The 27437-nt window shown below is 40.3% G+C and overlaps 1 protein-coding gene across 4 annotated transcripts in view; it reads right to left on the bottom strand.

The window, feature by feature from the left end:
- Positions 1-9949: 9949 nt before the first annotated feature.
- The window catches only part of UPP2 (uridine phosphorylase 2), a 263527-nt gene continuing 246039 nt past the window's right edge, over positions 9950-27437 (bottom strand). For 2 of the 4 annotated variants that reach the window (XR_008501057.2, XR_010122836.1), the window contains exons 5-8: positions 25031-25237; positions 22738-22884; positions 19837-20410; positions 11755-11840 (exon numbers count right to left, since the gene is read on the bottom strand). Coding sequence is in view for 2 of the 4 variants with exons in the window: in XM_054478032.2 (XP_054334007.1) it covers positions 11698-11840; positions 22738-22884; positions 25031-25237 (497 nt within the window). In the remaining 2 variants the exon portion in view is untranslated. Of the gene's footprint in view, positions 10172-10433; positions 11841-19836; positions 20411-22737; positions 22885-25030; positions 25238-27437 lie in introns of those variants that run through there. The other 2 variants (XM_054478032.2, XM_054478033.1) reach the window with 2 other exon arrangements.

Below are 27437 nucleotides of genomic sequence, written 5' to 3'. Positions count from 1 at the left end.
TCTTGTATTTGGTTGTCTAGGTCTCTCACAAGGCCAGGGAAATTTTCCTTGATGATTCCCCCAAATATGTTTTCCATACTTTTAGATTTCTCTTCTTCCTCAGGAGCACCGACTATTCTTAGGTTTGGTAATTTAACATAATCCCAGACTTCTTGGAAAGGCTTTGTTAATATTTTCTTATTCTTTTTTCTTCATCTTTGTTGGATTGGGTTAATTCGAAGACCTTGTCTTTGAGCTCTGAAGTTCTTTCTTCTACTTGTTCAATTCTATTGCTGAGACTTGCCAGAGCATTTTGCATTGCTGTAAGCATGTCCATTGTTTCCTGAAGTTTTGATTGTTTTTTATTTATACTATCTATTTCCTTGAATATTTCTCCCTTTACTTCTTTTATCATTTTTTGGATTTCCTTACACGGCTTTGTCTTTCTCTGGTGCCTTTCTGATTAGCTTAATAACTAACCTCCTGAATTCTTTTTCAGGTAAATCAGGGATTTCTTCTTGGTTTGGGCCCATTGCTGGTGAGCTAGTGTGATTTTTTGGCAGGTGGTAAAGAGCCTTGTTTTGTCATATTACCAGAATTGGTTTTCTGGTTCTTTCTCATTTGTGTGGGCTCTGTCAGAGGGAAGGCCTAGGGCTGAAGGCTGTTGTGCAGATTCTTTTGTCCCATGGGGTGTTGCCTTGATGTAGTACTTTCCCCCTTTTCCTATGGATGTGGCTTCCTGAGAGCCAAGCTGTAGTGATTGTTATCTGTCTTTTGGATCTAGCCGCCTAGTGAGTCTACCAGGCTCCTAGCTGGTACTGGGGGTTGTCTGCTGAGTCCTGTGATGTGAACCACCTGGGTCTCTCAGCCATGGATACCAGCACCTTGTTATATGTAAAGTTTTGGTGCCACAAAAGAAATAGCACTCGAATATAAAATTTTCTTTTTAATTCTCAGCAAGGCAAGGTACTTCTATAGAAGTGTGCACCCTTACAGATGAAGCAATGGTGAGTACACACTTGGACAAGGGAGGGGAAGGGGTTCTTATCCCTGACGCATGTGGCCCCTGCTGCTGTGTCGTTCACCTCTTGGCTAGAGTTAGACCACACAAGCTAAACTAATTCCGATTGGCTAATTTAAAGAGAGTGACGGGGGTGAGTGGTTTGGCGAGAAAAATGGTTATGACACAGCAGGTAATCAGAATGAGTCAGGGTGGAGTAGGTAATAGGAATGAGTCAGGGTGGAACAGGTAATTGAAATGAGTCAGGGTGGAGCAGGTAATCGAAAAAGCTTGCTTTATGAGAAAGTTAAGTTTAAAAGTAGATGGTAAAGAATTGAACATACTGACATATTGATTCTTTGAAAAGAAATTTAGAACTCTTATCTAACAACCTGTTCCAGTGGAGGTGGCAGAGGGGTGAAATGGACTCTGGGGGGGTTCTTAGCGTCGGTGGTTTAATGCACTGTTTTTGCGCTGTTTGGCCTCTGGCCAGGAGGTGGTGCTTTCCAGAGAGCATCAGCTGTGATAGGATAGGAGGAACAGGTGGTGGGCGAGGGGGGGGGGGGGTGCCTCAGAACTCCCAAGACTATATGCCTTTTGTCTTCAGCTACCTGAGCTGAGAATTTGCCCCAGGCTACCTGCCTCCCAGCTGCAAAAGCAAATATGGCTTTCCTTGTTCCCCTACCTGTGGAGTCAGCACACCAGATTGACCCCCTGCCCCGAGTTCTGGCCAGGAGGCTTCTCCATCAGTTCAAATTGTTACAAAATTCAGCTGGAGATTTCCTTCTCCCTGTGGCCTTTTCCCAGCACCTTTGGCCATCCTCCCAAAGCGCCCCTGTGAGGCCAGGCAAAAACAGCTTGCCAGGGGACCCAGCGAGCTCCCACGGCTTTTCCCACTGCTTCCTCTACCCCTGTATTTCACTGGCTTTCTAAATTACTCAGCTCCAGGTAAGGTCAAAATCTTCTCCCATAATCTAGGCCTTCAGTTTCCCCAGTGGGGAGGTGTGTTTGGGGGCAGACAATCTCCCTTTCCCACTTCCAGTTTGGGCACTCAGAGTATTTGGGTTGTCTCCCGGTCCCTGCAGGAGCAATCTGCTTTCTTCAGGGGGTCTGTGGGTCCTCGGAAGTTTTCTGATTTATTCCTGCAGTCGTTGTGGAGCAAAAATTCACGATGCGAGCCTCCACACACAGCTCTGTCTGTCCCAGTCGGAGCTGCAATCTAGTCTTGCCTCGCGTCCGCCATGATCCTCACATGTCTTTTCACATTTCTTATTCTTGTGTTTTAATTACTTCTGGTATTGCTTTGATGATTTTAAAGCTATTATATGGCAGTTGCTTTCTTTAAGGCCCGATTCTAGCCACATTCTTGGGTCTAATCCTCCTGTTGACTGTGCCTCACACAAATATTGTTACTTGCTTATTCTGTGACTTTCTATCATGAGCTTATCTTCAACGAGACTGGCTATTTTGTGAGAATCATGTGTCACCTGGGTGTGTCTGCTTCCCCACGTGATTTTGCATTTATTATGCTAGGAGCACCGGGGGTGTCTCTGTTCCATGACCCAATTTCCGGTATATCTTTTAAAATGGGAGTTCCTGAAACATAAGTTCAAATTTCAAGCCAGACTCAGGCATGGAGTTTGACTTTCTTAAGGAATTGTATTTTTTTCCCATTGCTTGTTAAACAGAGACAAACTAGATTCAGTAGAATCTGCTGTGTAGGTGGGAGGATTTCTTTAGCTGGGTCTTAGTTCCAATATCCACCTCACCTGACACGAAGCCTCATGTCTACACGAGCTTTAAATCTTAGCCTTCATGTTTGGTATCAGCTGTAAGCCCAGGTCACAAACCTGGCTTTAAGTTTTCTCTTTTTTTCTAGCGTGTTTTGATTCTCTTCCCAAAACATTTCATGCAGCCTTTGTAGATGTTTGCGATGCCTTGGGGTATAATAGCTCTCCCTCTTGCAGAACCCCCAGTAAACTTCTTCTCATAATATCCTTCCACAACTGTTCTCCTTGCTTACTAATCTCCCTTCCCTCTCAATATTTCCTTTCATTTTTTCTTATTATTTCCCTTCACTTCATGATAATTTCTATCTTTCTGTAGCAACATATTTTGACCCCACAGAGTCCCATGTATGCTATGACAACCTGAAAAGATAAATTACCTTATTAGTTGTTCTTCTGTTATTGAGACATCAGAGTATTTATACCCAGGGTAATGCCTGTTGGATTGATGCAGGAAAATTCCATTTTAAATTCACAGCCTTTGATCCTGTAGAAATACTCCCTGGTGTGTCTACCTTCTTCTCTTCTCTCTAGTATTTTAGATTTAATCATTCTTTCTGATAGCTATTGATGTGTCAGTCATATCTTCTCACTGCATTCCTGAGTCTGATAAACTGTGCTTTAAAAATAACTTCAGTCAGCTATGCTATCTTGAGCAAGAATGCCTGAACTGCGGGATTCAAAGATTTAGGCCTTCTTGGCAGATACAGTCTTATATTGGAGATAAGAACATGGGGCTACACGGTCTCCCTGCTGGTAGCCATTACCATACTCAACTCCTTTGCTGTATGACTCATCACTCACCACAGAACCTTCTTAGAGCCACTTAACTCCTGTAGATCAGAGAAGCCCACGTAGAAATGCCAACCAGCAGGCATGAGTATCAGCAATGAGTAAATTAATAAAATTAGTAAATTAGAATGTGGTATTATAAAAACCACAAAATAGACCTCATTGAGCCTTTACATTTTTATGATAGTGAAACTTACATAACATTTATCATTTTAACCCTTTTGCATGTACAGTTCAGTAGCATTAAGTACATTCACGTTATTGTGCAACTATCACCATTATCCATCTTCAGAACTTTTTCTTCATCCCAAACTGAAACTCTGTGCTCATAAAACAATGAATCCCACTTCCTCTTTTTCTCAGCCCCTGGTAACCAGTATCCTACTTTCTTTCTCTGTGAATTTGTCTACTCTAAGTACCTCATATAAGTGAAATAGTACAATATTTATCTGTATGTGTGTAGTATTTCATTTAGCATAATATCCTGAGTTTTATCCATGTTGTAGCATGTATCAGAATTTCACTGAGACTTTACTTTTTAATGAATTAAATTTTATACATTTTTTTGGAAAAGCTAATTTTTTATTAGCCACAAAACCGTATAACGTTTTATCTGCATAGTTGCTGAGATCATCACTGACATCTCTCACTCATCAGTCATTTCAACGCCACTGTCTCCCACATCCTCTGCTCAGGCTTTGTCATGTTTGAACCCTCCTTAGCCTTTTAACATAAGAAGACTTCGGAAGCACATGATCTTTCACATGAAAAAGCAGTTTTTATTCTGAAATATGTAAGCGGCTTGACTTTTTAGGTAAAAATTTGAAGCCACTGACCTTCACAAGTAAGGGAACTGACTAACAAGCAAATAGTGTCTTTGGAGGCCTCATCTTATCTTTAATCCATCTCCCCCTGACCACCCACCACCACCTTGGAAATTGTGAAATGTAGCTGGTCAAGTATTGGTCATCTACATCCAGGTGTTTCTTGTTAGTGATCTTTATCTGAAAAAGAACCAGTGCTTTTACACTTTTGAACAACTTCCCATTGCCTGGCCGATATGGTCCCATCTTCTTAACCTGACTTTTAGGACCCTACCTAATAGACTCCCAAAATACATTTCCAGATTCAGCCAACCAGGATTCTTCACCATTCTAGTCATATGTCCTGTCTTTTCCTCATTTTTTCTTAATGCTTTTCCTTTTAGTGACAACACCTCCCCTAGAACCTCTATCAAAATACCCTTAAGTAAAGCTCATCTCGAATATCCACCTTAGCCAAGAAACCTTTCGAACCCTCTCAGCTCCATAGTATCATTTACTTTGTTTAACCTCTCAAAGCACTTGTATGTCTACCTCTTTTTTGGAGTCTATCAGATTATCCTTTGAGTTCTAGTCATTCACACATTTGTCTTAGTGCCTTGAACTTACTAGGTTGCAAATTGCTTAATGGAGCTGGCTGTATCTTGTTCTCTCATAAGACCTAGTCTTGTGACTTACAGAAAGTAGATTCTTTATAAATATATTTGTTCTGTCATTTGCTTGTTTACTTGGAGCGAGTTCATAGCATTGTAGCCTTAAACCAACTTTGGACTGGCTCTTTAAGAGGTGAGTCCTCTGGGGTCCTAGTGGAAGGAAGAAGATAGCACTGAAAGTAGGACTGTGAAGTATAGGAAACAGATCTGAGTAGAGGGCTCGTGGTCACTGCTGATCATTTACTTAGAGTAAGTGGAACCTGGGTGACATTTTATTTCATCTCATCATTGGTTTTTGTTGGTTGGAATGCTGGTAGGAAATGTACAAACTTGAACTCAAATGAAAAAATAAGTTGATTTGGGTATGAAAAGCATCTAGGTTTTTAAAGATCCATCTTCCTGTTTTAACAAGGAATGGGCAAAATCCAATGACCCAGATAGTGTCTGTAACCTTGGAACATCCACAGTGCCTCACAATGTTAACAATTAAGCTACTATAGATGGAATAGCTTTTCCAAGAAATATTAGAAATATAGAAAAATAGACACAACCCTAAACTACTACTTTGTAGCAGGATAATTCTAGACCAGTCCTCTGCAAAATATGATACTGGTCTAGGTTGTTTGCCTAATGAATTTCTAAACTACTTTATACTAGTAAAAAATAATATTTAAATCAGGCTTAATGTTTCAAGGGGAAAAAGTGGTTTAATGGCTCTTGTTCTCAAGTGAAAACTGCTATGCTCAGTTTTTTAGAAAAACAAATGTTAAATTGATTCTAGATTGAATGACTTCTGTTTGGGAGGAGTGAAAATACAAATCAGAAATTGAGAAAATCATTGAGAAGTGAATAATGAAGCAGACTGCAAATGGTAAGTTTTTTTCCAGTTATTCATTTTAGGAGACAGTGGTTTGCAGAGTCACTGGCTATAGTTTTAGGATCATTAAAAGACAGAGAAAGTTCTGGAGGACTGGGAAAGAAAAAAACATGTATAATTCATTAATTTTTAAAAGGAACAAAGGGAGATCTTAATAATTAAAGATTAGTTTACATAGCTCCAACCCTGAGGTGAAGATTGTTGATCAAATCCTCAAAAAAAAAATCTATTTATGGTATAGACATCTAGAGGCACACAGGATCCTGGAGAGGAACAGTGTGGCTTTATGAAACTCAGTATGTATCAGACAATTTTAATTTCCTTCCATGACAGGATGACAGGACTTGTAGCTTGGAGGCAAACAGTAGAGGCCATTAATCTGTCTTTTACTCAAGTTTTCAATTCTGTCATACATGTGATGCCCAGCAGCCAGCTAGGAAAATAAGTTGAGCACCATGTTTCTCAGGCTGCAGGCCCTGGAGAGTTCACGAGAATCTCTAAATAAAAGAATACATTCTTGTACAGAGGATTATATTTTTTAAAGTATTTTACCAGTTAAAGAATTAGCTTCTGTTTTGCAATTTAAAAAATGTATAATTGAAAGATCTTCATATAGAATGACTTCAGTTCCTTAAGTCAGTGATTTTCAAAATGGTTTTGGTCCCCAGATGTATTTTGGAGGCTGTATTACTGGGTCTCAGCAGGAACCAGATGGCATAATTAAACAGGGAACCGAGAGAACGTACTGAAGGGACTGTTTACAAGGGGTGGGCAAGATTTAGGGAGCAACAAGGGATCATGCAGCTGGAAACAACTGTTACCAGCCCTGATCCGAGAGGGCTAAAGCATGGCAATTACCAGAACCCAAGGAGGACAGCAGTGTGGCAAGGGCCACCCACAGGAGCTCTGGCCTTTGGTAGAGGACACAGGTGTCCTGCCACAACCTAACCTAAGGAAGGTGCACAAACCCATGAAATTATATGCAGATTTGGGGGCATATGTATGAATGTGTGTTTTCCTGAAGACCAGATTCATAGATTTTATCAGGGGTCTCCAAAATGAATCCCAAATGTTAAAACTGTGTCTGTAAAAGGAATAAATAAAGTTCAAACTATTATATTCCTGAAGTTGATAGTTTACATCCCGTATGAAGCCTCTACAGGATGCAACACACTAGATAACATTCTATAGCTAATAAAAATAAGTCAAAAACGTTATTTTGTGTATTTTGGATTACAGATTGAGTTTTTCTAAGCAATGATTAAACTTAAGTGTTTCCTGTGCTGATGTTTGGGAATGAAAATGGAATACAAAAGCAAATTATATTGACTAATATATATATGTCGATCTGAAGACTTGTTCAGGTGATAACATTTGGATAAAATTACCCTGAGAGGTAGTCAGCTATTTTTTGTTATTTATTTTTGTGATTTTGTTCATTTTTGTTTCATCTTTCATTGGGGTGTTTTAGTTTTTTGTATGTTTTTGTATATAATTTTATACATACCAACAAATATGTGTGTGTATATGTGTATATGTATGAATATATATACACATACACAGTAAGATTGAATGAATTATATTATTTTATTAATATATAATGTATAGTATATAATTATATCATTATAATTATATGTAATTTTTAATATATCACATATGTTATATAAATTATAAACTGTTATATATATAAATGTAAAATCCTTTCAGTCTTACTATGTGCCAGACACTATGCAAGTTGCTGGAATATAAAATGAATAAGATACTGTTGCTAGCGAACTTGATCTTTATATAACTATTCCAGTGGAGACAAGGCCTAAAGAGTTTTAGAAGTTCAGCTGGAAGAGCACATGCCAGAGTCACAGACTGTCCATTCTTCTAAATTGGTAACTCTCAACTTAGGCTGCAAAATAAAAAATAGAGCCTCCCAGTCCCACTCCCAGAGATTCTTGTTGAATTGGTCTGAGGTGGACCTCTGAACAGTGTTTTCAAAAGGCTTCCCTGGTGATCCTAGTATGCACCCGTGTTGAGAACCTCAGGGCGGTGTCCTGGAATGAACACACTGACCCCCAACTGGGGCTCATCCCCCCAACTCCACACCCAGGCGGTCTGAGATCCACACTCATCTCTACACAGTGTGGCCTCTTAGAATCAGGACTAGTTCTTCTCCTGATCATTAGTTTGCATTTTTATTTTAGAGATGCTGTAAATTTGTTCTCTTTATGAGGCAACCACTAGCTGGCCCCAAGCCAATTCAGGGCCCACGTTCTGCTGATGATGCACAGACTCTATGGAATGCACAGGAGCACAAGCTTCAGGCTTGTACCAGTTGATGCCCCTTCCCTTTGCTTTTCCTTTTCTTGCCCAGTTAGTTCTAACTTATACTATCTTGATGTGCTATTATTCAACCTTGTAAGCTGTCTCAGATTCTACTGGGGAAGAAGGAGGAATATATATTTATAATGAATGAATGAACAAAGGAAAAAACACACAAAAAATGCACACAAATATACATAGAAATGACCAGAAGAGGGTTTTTGCAGGCCAATCTGCTTCTTGAAGGGTGTTCAAAGAGGGCAAGAGAGAATAAGTAGAGAAGCGTGTTACAGGTGAGGTAAAAAGCCAGTGCCCAGACCTAGAGCGTGCCTAGGTAAGCAGTCAGAAGATACCTGTAGAGAACAAAGCTCTATGACACGCTAAGAGTACAAAGGAAATGTGAGCCTCCCAAATGAAGACAGCCCAGGAACATGAAAAAGGATAAATGTTCTCAACATGGCATCTGCATGAGAACAAATTCCTGTCTTCCCAGTGCAAATCTAGTTCTAAAGAAAGGAGGGAAGAAGTGATGACTTGAGGGAAAATTGAAGTTGGAGGCCTCCCCAAAGGAGGTGAATTTGGGGCTTGGTTTTGACAGAGGGGAAAGCTGTGTGTATATGAGAAAACAGGTTCTAGACACTGCCACAGATATACACTGATGGTACAGAGGACTTTCCTCCCTACAGAGTGAGATGTAGTGGGAGGAACAGCCAGGTAGAGCTGTGCTGACCAGGACTGAATAAGGAGAGTATGAGTCTTGCAAAGACTGTGAGATGATAGTGAGAGTTTACAAGGGAAATGCTATAAAAAGGATTCATTCTTCACTTGACAAGTATTTATTGAGTGCCTAGTATGTGTCTGGTACTGTTTTAGCTGCTTGGAGCGATAGAAGCAAATAATATATGTGCAGTCTTTATTCTCCAGAACCTTATAGTGTAGACAGTAGGCATTAATTAAATAATGACCCCAATCATGACATAGTTGCAAGCTGCGGACTTTGAAGAAGTAGTCGAGGGGGCTGTGGAGGGGGCCTACAGGTGAGCATGGAAGGAATCTGGTTTGAGGATTAGAAAGACTTTCTAAGGGAAGGGATCTCTGAGTTGAGGTTTAAACCATGAGCATGAGTTAAGCGAGGGCCCTTCAGAGAGAGTAGACAGCAAAAGGCTCTGAAATGGGAAGGGACATTGGCACTAAGAGTTCCCACTATCCCATATAACACCGTTGTATAAATCAGGAAAAGGCCCCCTCAGTCGATGTGGCTCAGGGTCTCACAGCTAGCTGGACAGGGTGGATCTCAGTCCCACTTGTCCCCGCAGCTAAGCACCCCCATTGGATGGATCTGTTGGCAGTCCTTCCCAAGGGATTGTGCCTTTGTGAATTTGTGCCTTGGGTAAGACTGAAGAACCAAGGATGATGTGCCTGGAGGGCAGACACAAGGGGAAGAAGTGGGTAAGGTGAGCTGGGCTACCAAGCTGGGCCCAGTCGGGAATGCCTAAGCTGCACGCAGGGCTTTGTTCATTCTAAGACCAATGTGAAGGCTTTGAAGCAGGAAAATAACCCAATCAAACTTCAAGAATGGAGGCAGGGTGATCAGGAGCGAGGCTTCCTCAGTGATCTGGAGGAGAGACCATGGTGGCCTGGACTAGGATGGGTGCCAAAAAGATGGAAGGAAACGAACAGACTGGGGAAATATTTAGGAAGATCAATTAATAAGACTTAGTGATTGACTGGCTGTGGGAATTAAGGAGAAAGAATCATCACAGGGGTTTCCCAAGTTTCTGGCTTGTGCAAGTGATATGGTTTATTGAGATAGGAAATACCAGTGAGGAAGACACAGACACAAATGCATGCATGCACGCACCTGTGCGCACACACACACTCCTTGCAGGAGTTGAGAAGATTAACTGTAATTATTTCATTCTTCTCCCTCTCATAGCCTCTCCTTCTCCCTGTAAAAAAAAAAAAAAAAAAAAAAAAAGATTGTCCAGGAGCAGGCAGATAAAAGTTCAAACTGAAGCCTCTCTGAGGTGGTTTCCACTACATGGTCTAAAAAAATATGAAACAAAGTAAAAATCCCATCAGAAAATGACCGCAATGCTATTCTAGCTTGCTTTTAGCTCTGATCTTTGAATTTGATGGTCAATTATTGGGATACTCTAAAAATGGCACTTAAAGTGTCTCTAGTGTCAAAGAGAAGTTCACAAACCAATGTACCTCTTGGGGGATTGTTTATTGGTGATGATAAATACCTCTTGTTTATTGTCATTGCTTGAAAGAGAAAGCCATTCCCCACCCAGGAGCAGGCCAATTCAGACTCAACTGGCCTAGGACCTGTTTCCCACCCAAGCCTCCATTTGATCACGTGTGACAATGGCTCTGGGACCCAAATAATCGGTACTGTGTTGGAATTAAACTTTATTTGAGCCACAACCATATAAATAATATGTACACAACATTACATACTATACAGTGTGCCAGTCATCCTCCACCCATCCCCCATCCGGTCATTCCAACTCCCAAGTATGTCAAATTGAGAACAACCCAAGATGCGATCAGTTCACAGAGAGCATGTGCAGCCAGGAGGAGCACCATGCCTCCTAGAGAATCAAACGGGTAGGGCAATAGGCCGGTCTGGACAAGTCACACAAAAGGATTCCTTTAACATCTTGAACTCAAGTCTTAATTCAATTGCTATGAATTTCTCAGCCTATTTGGTTAATATTGAAATGGAATAAAAAATACAGCCTCCTCAAAACACTTTTTTTACAAGAAAAAATGGCTAGAAGGCAATTTAGTCACTTGTGATTCTGAAGAAAAAGGAAGGCCTTTCTTTGCATTACTGAGGGTTTTCATTTGAGAGGAAAATGTAATCCAGAGTTGTTATATTCTGAGATAAAATCACAAACAGGCATATGTAAATCTCTAATCCTATTCTGTGGTGCGCTGAAATTGTGCAGGGGTAAAAAAGAAGTATGGCCATATTTTCCTAATGGTAACTTTTCCGTATAGACCTACATTTCACTGACACTTTTTTCTGTAAATATTTTGAATATGGATGATCGGTTTCTGTCACTTATCCAATACCTAGAAGTGCCTGACAATGTTCTAACATGAATTTCTGGATTGGTTTCAGAAACAGAGTGACTGGTAACTGTATCTGCAAATGGCTGGTCTATTTTGATGTGAGCTTAATTAATGCTGCATATGAAACTCCAAATGTCATAATCCAGGAGTTTTAAAATTTTAATTATTAGACTGATTTAATTAACTTATTCTAAAATGAAATTTGAATTTAATTTAGTGTGAGTATTCTTTTACAATAAATTCCTTTTTAAGAGAGAAGGATTTCATAAAGTCTTTCCATTTAGCATGTGGATGAGAACTATATAAAAATGCCACAAATAAAATATGACTTTCACATTACAACTTGAGCTACAAACTTGCAGGGGAGCGTTGGGCTGCCCAGTTAGGATGTCTAGTCACAAAGTCCAAGCCGCCGTCTGATGAAGTTGGAGATTAGGAGCTGAGGCCATTGCTGGTACTCCACCAGGACATCATGAGGCAAGTTGATCTGATCACAGTCGAGTCTGTCGAGAAGTGTCACACAGACCACAGCAGCTAGAAGAGCAATTAGCACAACTGGTGGAATGAATGGGTTCATCTTTTCTATAGAAGCATTAGCCAAACACACCAGCATCCATAGCACATGTACTTTTGTGTTTTTTTTTTTTTTTTTTTGTAATGTAGATGCAACCTACTGAACCTTCTGGTCTTCAATATTTTTGTGGAATCCCACCAAACACTTCATTTAAATAAGTTAACTGAAATTGTTGTGAACACTCCTCCTTCCTCTTTTCCTCCACAATTGACTAGATTAAGGCTCAGGAAAGCATCATGTTCAAGATAAAGGAGAAAGCTTTGCAATCTGAGACATGCCATCTCCAGCTTTCTATCCTATTTCCAGTTCTTAGAGGAGGGTCTTCTTACAGGAGGATATAACTGGAGAACTAGCCATAATTCCCAAGGTGACATTTTTCTCCTTGGTGCAATGGTTGAGTTTGCCTGCTGCATTGCAGCCCTTGCTGAAGAGAAAAGTAAATACGGAAGAGATATAGAACGCTGACCTCAGGAAATACCAATAAAGGTGAGAACTAGCCCTCATGCAATTTGAGAGGAAAAAACATGATATGAAATGCTTAAATGTAAGAAGCAGCACCATGAAGGAGGAAATGTATTAGCATTTGATTTCTAGAGAATGAGAATGAAATCTTATAAGAAACTGGAGGAAAAAAAAAGTCTTTTTTAAAAAATGAAACTCTTTTTTTGAAAAGTTGTCACAAGGGCAATGTCTTTGGTTTCATCAGCAAGAAAAATTGGGTTCCATGTGAATTCTTTATTGTCAGTTTCATATCAAATCTTTGATTTCAAGGAATGTGGTTACCCACATTGAAATCAGTGTTAGCCACTTTGAATTGCTAACAGTGTAATAATCTCCATCTGAATCTGCATCATTTAAAAAAGGATTTCAGTGCATATGTGATTGGATTGGATGTGTCTATATTAACAAACTTGGAAGGCATGAAGAGGGTTGGGCATGAGGGTAATGTTTATTTCTTTGACCTCTCTGCTACTCCAGACTTCTTTGTAAGATCTAGATTTGGGAAGAAGTAGTATACTGTAATTATAATAGTACATGCTATCTTTACTTTTAAATGACAAATAGTAATTGTATATAATTATGAGGTACAATGTGATGTTTTGATATATGTATACATTGTGAAATGATTAAATTAGCCTAATTCACATATCTGTCGTCTCTTATACTTGCATTTTTGTGGTGAAAACAATTAAAATCTACTCTCTTAAAGATTTTTCAATATACGTTGTTACAAACTGTCATCACTATGCTATGCAATAGGTATCTCGAGCTTAATCCTCCTTGTAACTGAAATTTTGCACCCTTTGACCAGTTTCTCTCCATTTTGCATCCTGCTCCCCTATACTCTGGTAACCACCATTCTACTCTCTACTTCCATGAGTTTGATTTTTCTAGATTCCACATATAAGTAAAATCGTATAGTATTTGTCTATCTGTGCCTGGCTTATTTCACTTAACAAAATGGCCTCCAAATTCATCCATGTTCTTGCAAATGAGAGAATTTCCTTCTTTTTAAAGGCTAAGTAGTATTCCATTGTGTATATATACCACATTTTAAAAATCTATTCATCTGTTGATGGACACTTGGTTGATTCCATATCTTGGCTATTGTGAATAATGATGCAACAAACATGGGAGAGCAGATGTCTGTTTACAGCACACTGATACCAATTCCTTCAGATATGTACCAGAGGTGGGATTTCTAGCTTATATGGGAATTCTTAGTTTTTTGAAGAAACGTCATACTGTTTTTCATAATTGATGTACTAATTTACATTCCCATCAACAGTATTCAAGGGTTCTTTTTTCTCCACATCCTGCCAACACTTTTTATCTGTCGTCTTTTTTGATTATGGCCATTCTAGCAGATGTTAAGTGACACCTCGCTGTGGTTTTAATTTGCATTTCCCTGATGACTAGTGAGGTTGAGCGTTTTCTTTTTAATATACCTGTTGGCCTTTTGTATGTCTTCTTTTAGAAACTATTCAGATCCTTTGCCCATTTCTTAATTTGTTTTCTTGCTATTGAGTTGTTTGAGTTCCTTGTATATTCTGTATATCACCTCTTATCAGATATATCAGTTTAGAAATGTTTTCTCCATGTGTTTCTCCACATTTCTCCAATCTATGTATCTTTTTTGTTTGACTTAGTTATTGCTACATGCCAAGCATTTATGATATCACTTAATCCTTTACAGCTATTCCTTGAGCTAGGATTATTTTTGTCCCCTTTTGACAGATGATTAAATGAGGGCTTAGAAAGATCAACCAAATGGCCCAGTATTACACAGCTAGTCAGAGCCAATCAACTCCTAGCTTCCTAAACTGATGAAAGAAGAGTTCTCTACCTTCCATCCACTCCTCCCCTGAGCTAGCACATGGTGAATCATTAGGCAATCCTGCCCTATTGGTTATACTGACCCATCGGTCAGACTGACCCTTTTGTTCAGTGACGTGAAAAGCAATGAAAATATTCAACTTGAGCTGCGTCAAATATTTCATCACCTAGGACCCTATTTATTCAAAACTCAGTCAGTTGTAAAGCAACTTGGCTGTACAGGTAAACAAGCAAATGGAAGAGCTAGAAACTTCCCACAGCTTTTCAAGTTAATGATCAGCAAATCTGTGAAGCCTGACATGGGCTGGCAGTCACACAGAAAAGTTGAAAGTCCTTCTCTAATCCTTCACTTTGGCAGAAGAATAAAAGGAAACCAGTGCTCTATACTTTTTACAGAGTGGGAACCGACTTTACTAAATGTCTTTTCTGGATTTCAAGGGGAATGCCAAAGATAGAAAAGAACAGGTTATAGCAATCTCAGTGGTGTTTTCTTGACCCTGGAGAATCCACTAGCGAGCAGCATATAATAATCTTGTCACCTAAAATTACTATTTCCATGAGCAATTAAAAGGGACTAATTACCCAAAACAATTTGCTGAAATTAAGCCTGACAGCTTTGCTAGCATAATCCTCAGATTAGGCAGGGAGGGTGGCTGCTGGGGAGAAAGAGATACTTAGTGACCCAGCTGCCACCAAGGAGATTGTCAATGAACTGACCTGAGGCTAGAATGTTCTGGGAACACACAGACCTGAATATGGAGCTTGGAAGCACCCTGAGCTGAACTAGGACTGCCCAGTAATTGTCAACCCTTTGGGAACATTTATGGCTGCTTTGAAAATCTGATGAAAGTCCTAATTGGAACCTCTTTTCACACAAAAATACACATCTGCCAATACACACAAAATATTTGTGTATAACTTTAGGGGTCCCAGGGCCCCTGAAAATTCACTCGTGAATCCTTAGGAATCCACGTACCCCTATGGACCACCACTTTAACCCTACCTCTCTGATTCAGAATGAACTTCCCACAAGGTCTTCCCATGAACAATGGGCAAAGATAGCAGGGCTGGGCACAAATGCCTGTTGCACAGCAGAAGTCAAACAGGGCTGGTCTTTGGAAAAAGGAAAAGCAGCAAAGATTAGCTTTGGAGTTCCCAGCCTGGCCTTTCTTCTACCTCTTCCTGGTTATGTTCATACCCTCCCCGATTGCTCCTCAAGAGTTTGAGTTTATTAAGCAAACACTACCTTTGCTCCCTATATGCCTGGTACGTAAAGCACAAGAAATGTTTTTTAATCAACAACCCAGAGGCTTTGCACTTCCTGTATCTCTGCTGAAACATTAATCTCAGGCTGTTGGCTGCTTATTAAAAACAAGGTGGGGAAAATTTATATTCAAAGGGGCTGGTCAATGGTAAGAGACATAGAAACAATTTGTTCTTCTAGAGTGGTGTTTCTCAAAATGTGCTCCACTGGCCTCTTGCATCAGAATCAGAGATACTTACGCTTTATTCCAGACATGCTAAATCAGAATTGGGGATGGGTGTTGGGAAAGCGCAGTGAATCTGCATGAAAACATCTTCCCAGTTAAATTATTTGTACATTAATATTTGAAAATGACTGCTTCAAAGACTTTAAACTCTATCTTTGAATCATCATTACCACAAATGTACATACCTGGACCCCAGTTCTTTGGGCGCCCAAACAATGCTGAATTAGAACCAATTCATTATACCTTTGAAGAATTGTCCCATACCTTTTATAAAGGTGCTATCAACGACACTGCCCATTATAATATAGCTGATAATTTCATTTAAGTTTAACATTTGGATCAAGATTTTGTGACAAACAGCAAATGTTTTTATTAGCTAATGGTGGCTGTATAATGCATAGTGGTTTTTTTGTTTGTTTGTTTGTTTGTTTTTGAGATGGAGTCTTGTTCTGTTACCCAGGCTGGAGTGCAGTGGTGCAATCTCAGCTCACTGCAAGCTCCACCTCCTGGGTTCACGCCATTCTCCTGCCTCAGCCTCCTGAGTAGCTGGGACTACAGACGCCCACCACCATGACTGGCTAATTTTTTTTTTTTTTTTTTTTTTTTGTATTTTTAGTAGAGACGGGGTTTCACCATGTTAGCCAGGATGGTCTCGATCTCCTGACTTCGTGATTTGCCCATCTTGGCCTCCCAAATGCAGTGTTTTTGTTTACAGCTTGGCTTCCAGGAAACTCGGAGCTCAATCTAAGTGTTTAAATTAAGTATTGTACTCCTGGGTGGCCTCTTTAATACCGAGAACTTCTAGCCAGACACAGTGGCTCATGCCTGTAATTCCAGCATTTTGGGAGGGTGAGGCATGAGGATTGCTTGAACCCTAGGAGTTCAAGACAGCCTGAGCAACAAAGTGAGACCTCGACTTTGCAAAAACAACAACAACCACAACAACAAAAACCCATACACACACAAATTCGTGGTTGTATAAACCTATGGTCCCATCTACTCTGGAGGCTGAGGTGGGAAGATGGCTTTGGCCCAAAAGGTGGAGGCTGCATTGAGCTGTGGTCATACTACTGTGTTCCAATCTGAGTTACAGAGAGAGACAGACCTTGTCTCAAAAAAAAAAAAACCAAACAAACAAAAAAAAACCTTCCTATCTATTTCCTTAAATAAATGCCTCCTATTTTTTTTTACCTCTGTTTAAATTATATTATTATGCATTCCTCTTTCATTGAAAGCTGCCACAAATGCCTTTTCAAATAGAGGCAGTACAAGTCATCTTTCAATAGATGAATATATTACTTTTTTGCACCTTATGGAATAGTGGAGAGAGTGGTGATCAGGAGACAGGAGATGTCTATTCTAGTTCATTTCTGTTTTAGTCTGTTTCCTCAGGAAGGTCAATTACACTCTCTTGACCTCATTTCATCCTCTGAGCAAGGAGCAGGTTAGATCTCAGAGGCTTCTTGCAAGTCCACATCCTCAGCTTACATGCCTCACATGATTTGATTAGTTCAAAAACCTGCTGTCTTCTCCAGGAGGTCCAGATGTAACCTCGAGGACTTGAGCTTCTGCCAGATGTGGGACCGTTAACCAGAGATGCTACAAGATAGGCAGAGGATGGAGCCTTGTGTACTTATTGGAGATGGGGGTGAGAGGCTCACCAGGGGAATCCAGATAGCCTCCCTGGGGTCATGGCAGGGGAGAGGAGGCCCACAAAAAATCACAGCCACAGACAGGGTGAAATCAATGGCCCTAAATGATCCCTAATGTGTGAGTTATTGGCAGTGGGAAGGGAAGAGTAGAATAGAGGCTAGGAGGGTGGAATTAAAATGAATCAAACAAAACTATAGACGCTGACCTTGATTAAAATATGTGAAAAAGCAAAAAGAAACCTTTGTAAAAATCTTGTCCCTGTAAAAGTAATAAGTGAATTATGTACCATTTATACCTGATTTTCCAACTACAATGACTGATTTTCTTGGCAAAATAAGGGCTCTGCGTACTATAAGTATCTGCTTAATGTTTTATTTGATCCCATCACTAAGTCACCTGGTATGTGCTCAGCCCTTAGGGTTTGCTTGTGGCAGTGGTGCAACTATCTGCTCACCACACTTAAAATGGAAAAATCTGCATTGACTTTTAGTGGTGCACATTTTGGCTCTTCTGTCCAGAGACTATGAACATGTTGTCTCCACATGGAGGCTGCTGGCAAGAAATGGCAGGCAAGGTGCAAAGGGGCCTGAGTCAGCAGAGCTGGGTTCAAAGTCCAGCTCACCTGTTTCCCAGCTCTGAGAAGGTGGGAAAGTTATTTAACCTCCCTGAGCTACAGTCCTGTAGAATACATACAGAATGAAGTTTTTCTCTTGTAAATGTGAAGAGCCCTGCAATTGGTCTCCTTGTACCCTGGCCTAAGGCTTTTTCAAAATCTGGATTTATCTCCATTTTAGGGTTAAGAAATACTCTAGCTCCAAACTGATTATAACCTTTAATCCTTGTGGTATCTTTTTACCTTTATCAATGATCCTCATGCAGTTCTCAGAGTCCAATATCCTTCATTGTTGAGAACAGCAGAAGAATATAAACATGGAATTAAAGTCAAGATTCTGCTCCCTCTCATTGAACTGTGCTAAGGTAATATTATAAAGACTAAATATTTCCCTAAGTTACCAGTGTCTGTCTAAGGAAATAACACTGAATTCTTTAAAGAAAAGCCACTGTGAGTGCTGCAAACAACTAGACATAGAAGAGGATTTAAGCAGAACCTAAGCTTAGACAAATATTAGGCTTCGTATATTGCCATGCAAGCCTGTGTCAAAAGGCAGCACTGTCTTTAAAACATGAATACAAGTTAAACATACTTATCACAAGTTCACAGTACAAGAGGATTATCATCTTTAATGAGAATGTTTGGGGCTTAATTAAAGTAGATTTTGCTTTAAGAGAGACACAGAGATGTGCATATTATAAAATGATAGGAGAATGCATTTATTGAGCATTGCACAGTGCTTCCATTGAACAGGTTTACATTATGCTGAAAATTTAGCTTTGGAATAATTGGGTGAATTCCACTATTTCCCTTCTCCTGAATCTTTGTTAAAACAGCATTGGATTCCCAACTCTCTTTTCTAAGATAATGAGATCAGGATAGCAACAGTGACTTCTGGGTGTCAGTGGCCTTATTATAGGTAGTTTGTCCACCTACCAAATATTGAAAGACCCAGAGGTTGTAGATCTAGCAAAATAAATATTTGTATAGACCTTAGACCAAAGGGAGGCTTGACTTTAAGGCTTTACTTCCTCCTTTGTGAATAGTTAGGAGATACTCCTAAGTCCTTTAGACAATTCTAAGCCACTTATATGGCTGGGGAATAAAGATTAACGTTTGCAGTGGCCATTTTCCATGGTCAAAAAGAGTCTAGTGGCCCTTTTTTTTTAAATTCATTCACTCGTTCAGTAAATATTGAAAGCCCATATGGCAGGCATTATTCTAAGTACTGGGGATACAGCAATGACAAACAAGGTCCCTGTTCTTACGGCACTTATATTCTAATGGAGAGAAATAATCAATATATGCCTTTATGCATTAATATGCATGAAATAATATATGTTAATATATAAACAGACTGGAAATATAGTCAGTAGTGGTAAATGTGATGCAGATAAATGAAATAGAATGACACTATTGTGAGTGAGTGAGTGTAGGTAGTCATGCAAGACTTTTTTGAGGAGGTGAGATTTAGGGTGAGATGTGTAATACTAACTGCAAAGATAATAAGTGGTAATCCACATGGACCCAAGGCCTCCTTGTGCTAAGTAGATCTAGAAAGATCTGTTTCTGCAATGGTCCAAACTCAGTGAGTAATTCATCTAAGTTAGTACAATGGTTCTCTAGAAGACCTTTGTTTATGTAAGTATTTGTTATTTATAAGCCATCACCTTAGTATGAATTCAGATTGGTTAGCCAGTCATCTGGTAGTACTAAAGGAACAGAAGAGGTCTCAGAAGGCTGTCTGGAGAGATAGGATAGGGTGGGCCATAACTAACAGTAGCAGGGAGGGGGTTAGGGAGACATGCCTATGGGCCCTGGGCTCTTGGTGCCAGGTGAAATCTTTTTTTCCATATTGCTTACCATCAGATGTCCTCTCTAACTTCCTCTGTTTCAGCAGCTGTCCATGAATGCATTCTCAGCCCTTCCCCAAGCAAGCTTTTCTGGCTCACACAAAGTGCGTTATAAATGGGTTAAAATCAAAAGGTGCCAGGTGCCAGCTCCCAAGCTTCAGTGTTATGGGAGCAGGATGTTATGAAGTAGTAATGAAAGAAGAGAATATGATAGCATCCTATCCATGGGGTTTTCTATACTTGGTGGTCTCTATACTTGGTGGCTGATCTTCCAAGGGGCAGCATACCAGGAATCTACCTTTTAAAACAGTAGTATCTGAGGCAGATAAAGAGCCCCTGGCACCATGAAGACATTCGGATAGAAATACTCCCAAGAACTACAGAGCTGCAGATGCAGCTTTTAGTGTGAATGTTGGCAGCCTAGAAGGGGTCTACTCCATGAAAGGCTGCAGCAGTGGCCTGGGAGAGAGCTGTTTGCAGGCGGAAATCAGCTACCAGCAGGTCCAGCAGCAGCATAAGAAAGAAAATGCAGTGGAGGGTGGTAACTACAGAAATGTAGAGAAGAAAGCATCCAGGAGGGAAACCTGCAGGTAGCAGAGAGAGGAAGGTCACAAAGATTTGCAGCAAGGACAGAAAGGCTCTTAGAATAACTTCACTTAGGTTTCTGCAACATCCTAAACAGAGAAAGAAAGACTCAGAGTCCCTAGAACTCTTCTCGGCTGCCAATTGGTGCCTCTTAAGAAAGAACTGCCAGTCATCACACAGTTTTCATGAAGGCAACATGTTGATAACTCGGCATTTTATGTTTAACTATTAATAAAGTGGTTAACAAATTATGTTACACTTACACATTAGGTGGAGACATGACTCAAGTGATCACTTGTTTATATAATAAAGAAATGTGAGGAGGCATTTCCTGGAGCAGAAACATCTGAATCCAGGTGTCCCTGCAGGCTGTGTGGGGTGCTGCTTTCCCACTGTTACTAACTTGTAGAGAGAAAAGCAGATGCTCTTGTTCTCTAAAAGAGGATATTAGCAATGACCTTCAAAAGAATACAAAGATGGGCTGGGCGTGGTGGCTCACTCCTGTAATCCTAGCACTTTGGGAGGCCGAGGCAGGCGGATCACTTGATGTCAGGAGTTCAAGACCAGTCTAGCCAACATGGAGAAACCCCATCTCTACCAAAAGTACAAAAGTTAGCTGGGCATGGTGGCACGAGCTTGTAATTCCAGCTATTTGGGAGGCTGAGGCAAGAGAATCGCTTGAACCCAGGAGGCAAAGCAAAGATTATAGTGAGCCGAGATCACGCCACTAAACTCAGCCTGGGCAACAGAGGGAGACTGTCTCAAAAAAAAAAAAAAAAAAAAAAAAAAAAAAAAAAAAGAGTACAAAAATGCATTGCATGTTCTTCCCACATTTTTACCAATAATTTACATGTACATGTATTCTGACAGATGCAAGTAGCTAAGGATAGTGGTTCAACAATTAATCTCCTTAGAACTACAGCTTTTTTGTAAAATGCATTCTTAGAAATATGACCACATATATTCTGTTTGTAATGTGTAGATTAAAATTCATTGACTATAAGGACAAGTATTGCAAGTCAAATTCCACTTATAAAAATGAAGCTTTATTGTGCTGTAATTCTTTACTTCTTTGAAGCCTTCCTCTCTGTGTATCAGGATGCCACACTTCCCTGGTGTACTGCCAACTTCATGGGCCGCTCCTCCTTGGTCTCTCCCATCTCAATTAACTTTTAACGTTTAAGCAAGGACCTCTTGTCATCTGTGCCTAGATTCATTGTTTGTTATCTTACCCATTGCATAGTTTTAAATGCCATCTATATGCTTTCAACTTAGAATTTTGTGTCTCCAGTCCAAATGACCCACCTAAACTCCAGATTCATAAATTCACCTGCTTGCTTGGCCTCCATTTTGATGTCTACTACCCTAACGTCTTCACCCCAATTTCTTCTATCCCAGTTATGACAACCTCATGCTTCCAGTAGTTTAGACCATAAACATGGGAGTCATTTTTAACTCCTGCCTTTCTCACCAAATTTACATCAAGTTGTCAGCAAATGTTGTTGGGTTTGTCTTCAAAATGTTTCTACCATCTGATTACTTCTCACTACCTGCGCTGCTATCGCTTTGTCCATCAACTCTCACTAGACTACTGCATTCGCCCTCTCGTTCTTCTCCCTGCTTCTGTCCTTGACCCCATTCGGGTCTTCCCAGCTCAGCAGCCACCGTGATTCAGTTAACAGAATCAGGTCAGATCCAGCCGCCTCTCTATTCAGAGCTCTCCAGTGGCTTCCCATTTCACCCAGAGTGAAAGTCATTGTTCTCACAGTGTCCTACACAATCTGTACATCTTCCCTCTCTCCTTCCATTTTCCACCACTGCCTCTCCCCTCCTGATCTCTTCCCTGTTCCTCCAGTTCTCCTTGAATGCTCCTGTCCGTGGCCTTGGATTTGCATTGAACAGAATGCTCTTCCCCCAGATATCCAAGTGGCACATTCTCCTCCCATCCTTCCCTGACCATGCTCTTTAAAATTATGATTGATGGACTATTTTAGGAATATTTTGTCTGTATCTTGTCTCAATAAATTCAATTGTAATAGAAACTACCAGCCACCACCAGGATGAAGGAAACCGAACTTGCTGTCGAGTCCTGAACATGTCACCAATTAGCTGTTGAACCTTGAGGTTTAGTTTCCTTATTTGCGTAATAAGAATAATGTCCTGGCCACTCACAAGATATTATGAGATAATGTATATTATGTACAATTATAAGTCATGCCTTCAGCCCAAAGTAATATATAGCTGGACCTCTTTTTCTTCTCCTAAGGTGTAAAATTAGCTTCATGGAAGAGGACAATTTGACCCTAAGCATTCACGAAAAGCTTACCTTTTAGACCACAGAGTCCACACATAGCTGCAAACACTGTAGATTCCATTTCAATATTCCTGACACCAGCTTTATATGCTGTCTTCAAGTAGTCTAACTTTTTTTCTCTGGAAAAGGAGCACAGTGCTCCATCTAGTCGGCCTTGGCCTGAAAGGGAGGGGAGAACGTTTAGTGACTTGATGTCCCACCCCACTGACAGTGGCCTCGTAGGAGGCTTGCTGTTGGCTGGAGCACTCTGCAGCTGTCTCTAACTCTGCAGCATGCTCCCCGTGGAGGATAAACTGAGCTGTGTGACTCTTCCTACCAGAGGACCGTGGAGTGAGGCTGTCCCTGGCTGAGGAGTCTCATATGTAGGAACGAGCCTTCATGGCCGAGGGCCTCAGTTCTGGGGTCAGTAACTGCTGAGTGGCTGCAGCAGCCAGCACTCTGCCCAGGGAAATCAGGAAGCGGGGGGTTGCTGTGAGAGCTGCCCTTTGAAGAAAATCTCAGGTTGCTCCAATGACTGGGGAATGGCCCAGGGACGGGTGCTGGGAGAAAAAAAAAGAGGTTTCAATGATGCTAAGCTACTTGAGGATCAGGACAGTGTTTGGACATTCCGCCTCTCCATATGCCTTTGTGACATTGTCCACCTTCCCCCTTTCCGCACACCTCTCAGGCTGCACACCACCCCTTGTGATCATCACATTTTCCTTTCCAGGCTGCTCCCAGTGTTCATTCATCACTGAATTTCAGCTGTATCCACCAGTGCGGACAGAAGCAAGGAAAGGAAACCCTGATGTCATTACTCCTTCTGTACCCTGTGCACACCCAGAAATAGACCTCCTAATGCCTCCTCACTCCTGAGAAGACCTGGATTCAAGCAAGTGGGCTAATAACACTCTGTTGCCATCCATTATTTTCACAATCCCCTTTTTGGTGCTCTTTCCTCTCTTTTTCTCCCTTTCCTCTATCTCTTTCATGCTACTTTCACCCCTGGCAGTCTGCTTCCCCTTGTTCCTTCTCTTCTCATTAGAGCTGCGTGCCAACACCTCTGACAGAGTGCTATTTAAGCTGATTCAAACACAGACATCGCAGAAGCCAAGTAGGTAATGTCGACACGAGTGTCTGGTCTGAGGGGAGCAGCTTCACCTCACCTTCAGCAAACGTAGCCCCAGATGTGGGTCAGGGCTTGCCAAGGCTGCCATGCATATATTAGTATACATTTTTAAATGCTAGTTATTTCAAAAAGCCAGAAATGTGGATGTTCATATAAAATCTCCAGATATTGTAAATGTTGGCAAAATAATTCACATTTTCAAAAATACCGTGCAGGCCAAAGGAAACATTGACTTTAACAAGCTTCCATTTGCAAACTCTGCTTTAACATATCAGTGAGTGACCCTCGAGATGGACTATGAGTCAGTGGCCTTGAACAGAGGGTCCCAACCCTGTCGGACCCCAACAGCCCTTCTATTTTACAACAAATACGTGGTGAAACCGCCTTTACTAACCGGAAGTAAAATGTATAGATAATATGACCTATCTCCAAACATAATTTTTTAAAATTCAATATATCTTAAGTTTGAGCTAAAGGGAAAATAAAAGTAATTTATAATGAAATAGTATGGATTTTGAAAAGAATAAAACTACTGCCAGATTTTCAGAATGCCCTTCAAGGCATGGTACCAATACTGTGTAGATTCTTTCTTCTGGGACGAGAAAGAATCGGGGGTCTGTCTTTGAAGGTTTCTTCCCCTTGGCCCTTCATCCCTAGTAGCAAGGGCTGCTGCATAGCAGTCACCTTCAATTTGTCCCTAAACTTGGTTTGGGGACCCCTTACTCATGGCTGAGAGACAAAAACCCCACTCTGAGATCATGCCATCCCGTGGGATTTGTACCCCCTCCCCAAGCATTTCTCCGCATTTTCTGGCCCACTCTTTCCGGGGGACAGGATCACTTTTGAGGTATAGATAAATGGCAGAAACATAGAATCAGCATACTTCCCTTCTCTTAGAGCTGCTAATTTAAGTTAAAGGCATAAACAGAGATAAGATTCTGTGAAGCTCACTAATTGCATTTTAGTGTTCAATGTGTTCTTGGAGGATTAAATCCACCCTCAATATAAATTCATTCTGCTGCTCGTTATGTCTTTGTGTTTCTATGCTTTAGTAAGTAAAAAAGGCTGTTTCATTTCCTTTTTAATCCACAAATATTAATTTTCTAAAGTAGAGTTGTTAATATAAATTATGGTTTTGAATAATAAAGAGTTGCTGGCATTTTTCTGTTTCCCGCACAGTTTATAAATTGTTCTCACCTTCATAAAAATCATAGGTACACATTGTATGTCCAATGAGGGTTGGGAAGTTGGGGATTTCTTTGCTACAGTTGAACAGTTCTTCAGACAGTTCCTTGTCAAGTTCAGTACTTCGGGTGACGATGTTGTCCAAAATGACCTGTTCAAACCGGGGCTTAAAGGAGTCTACAGCTATATCCGTTATTACAACAGTCCCTGGTGCAATCCCTGCAATGTGGGAATAAATGATTACAGAAGAATATTGTTTAGAGTTTACTTTTGACACATAGTATGTAACCTATTCTAACATTAATGCTAGCTGCTAATGAGTCTCCCTGTTTTCAACTTTAAAATTATTTTCTTTTCCAAATGCAATTAAATAACATTCAGAAGAGGCATTTACATTTGTTGTCTTTTCAAATGCACATTTACAATGTGATGGGGTTTAGATTTCAAGACAAACATGACTCTTGGACATGCAAATTAGTGCCAGACTTTGGGCTCAAATTTGAATAAATTAGGTCAGGAAAAAACTAAATAAGCCTGCCAGCAAGTAGCTTTCATAAAGTGATGTGACTTCTTAATATTTAATCTTCTCTGCAACTTCTTGATTACTGTAATTTCTTTGCATCTCTGTCCTCTTTTTCTTGTGATTCTTGTGATTCTTGTCACATTTGTTCTCTCACCGACTTCATGTAAATCAGGCCTCTTGGCTGACCTTCCATGGCTACAAAGTCTGGGTTGCTCAAGGGACTTGGGCTTACTTAAGAAACTATTTTCTGCCAACTGTTAGTCTCCCTGCCTGCCATGCCCTCTCATCCTCCCCCCACCTTTTCATCACACACCAAGTCACTCTTCAGGTGTCAGCTTAATTTACTTCCTGAAAAAGGTCTGAATCCACAGAAGGGAAGCAAACAAATGAAAAAATTAAAAGGCAACACAGATAGGTTACACTAAATTTCCCCAGGCCCATTTTTGACCCAGCTTTTGACCCAGTCTGGTTTCTATTTAGAGCCTGAATAAGAAGATATATCTTCATAAATGCCCTAGACTCTCTCTGTCCTAACACTTTTTATAATTACCCATTTGTTTATCCTTTTCTCTGATAGAACATAAACTCTATAAAGTCAAGAACTATGTCTGTTCACTGCTCTCTCCTGGTCTAGCTCTGTGCCTGCCACATTATAGGTACTCAATAAAAATTTGTCAAATGAGTGAATGTTTTCACAAAGATGCCATAGATTATAGTTCTGCAAGCCTATGGTTCATAAACCAAATCCTGTCTTTGTAAATAAAGTTTTATTATTCACACAGCCACACCCATTTATTTACATATTGTCTATAGCTGCTTTCAAGCTCTAGAGGCAGAGTTGAGAAGTTGCAATAGAAATCACACAGTCAGCAAATCCTAAAATATTTACTATCTTGTCCTTTACAGAAAAAGCTTGACAATCCTTGCTATAGAGTATAGACTTATCCTTCAGGGTGGCATAAATTTTGATATTGATCAAAGTAGACTTAATTACAAAATGCTTTAGAAGATCCAACTAGAGACCCAAGGTGGCCACTGATAATAGAGCCTTGTTGGGTGAAATACTTTTTTTTAATTTATTTTTTTTTATTTATTTTTTTTTGAGATGGGGTCTTGCTCTGTCACCCAGGCTGTAATGTAGTGGGGTGATCTCAGCTCACTGCAGTCTCTGCCTCCAGGGTTCAAGCAATTCTCCTGCCTCAGCCTCCAGAATAGCTAGGACTACAGGCACATATAACCACACCTAACTAATTTTTTGTATTTTTAGTAGAGATGGGGTTTCACCACATTGGCCAGGCTGGTCTCAAACTCCTGGCTTCAAGTGATCCACTGCCTCGGCCTCCCAAAGTACTGGGATTATAAATGTGAGCCACCATGCCTGGCCAGATAGTTTTTAAACAATCCAAGTAAGTGGCTCCTTGAATTGTTCCCAATGTCCTAAGAAAGTCATTGAGAGTGAAGTTGAAAGTGTATACATAAAAATGATGTTATTTATATGCCATCCTAATATTTAAATGTGTTAGCGTATTATGTCATGGTTAAGGTTATTCAAAGGTCAACATACTATTTAACTGAGTACTTTATGCTTATTAAGGTGTGTTGGCTCATGTAGGAAGGGATCATGTAAGCGACAATACTGTGTACATTTCATCTCCAAATGCAATACTGCTTAAAACAAAATAAGCAAATGCATCTTTTTGATGAGCTAAGAGTTCTTAATGAGGATAAAACTTCAAAATGAAGGTGTCCACACCAGCACAGTGGGTTAATTTGCCACCATCCATGGGCCTTCATTGTGTGCTGTATGTACCATGTTGCCATGAAGTAAAAGACCATAATCAAGAGCTGGATGGTCATCGGAGCACCTTGCCCATGCTGGTGTTCATTAGTATCAAG

This window comes from Pongo pygmaeus, chromosome 11, assembly GCF_028885625.2.
Source record: "Pongo pygmaeus isolate AG05252 chromosome 11, NHGRI_mPonPyg2-v2.0_pri, whole genome shotgun sequence".
Classification (NCBI taxonomy): domain Eukaryota; kingdom Metazoa; phylum Chordata; class Mammalia; order Primates; family Hominidae; genus Pongo; species Pongo pygmaeus.
Note: the sequence above shows the minus strand (reverse complement) of the source record. Positions and strands in the feature narration are given on the sequence as shown.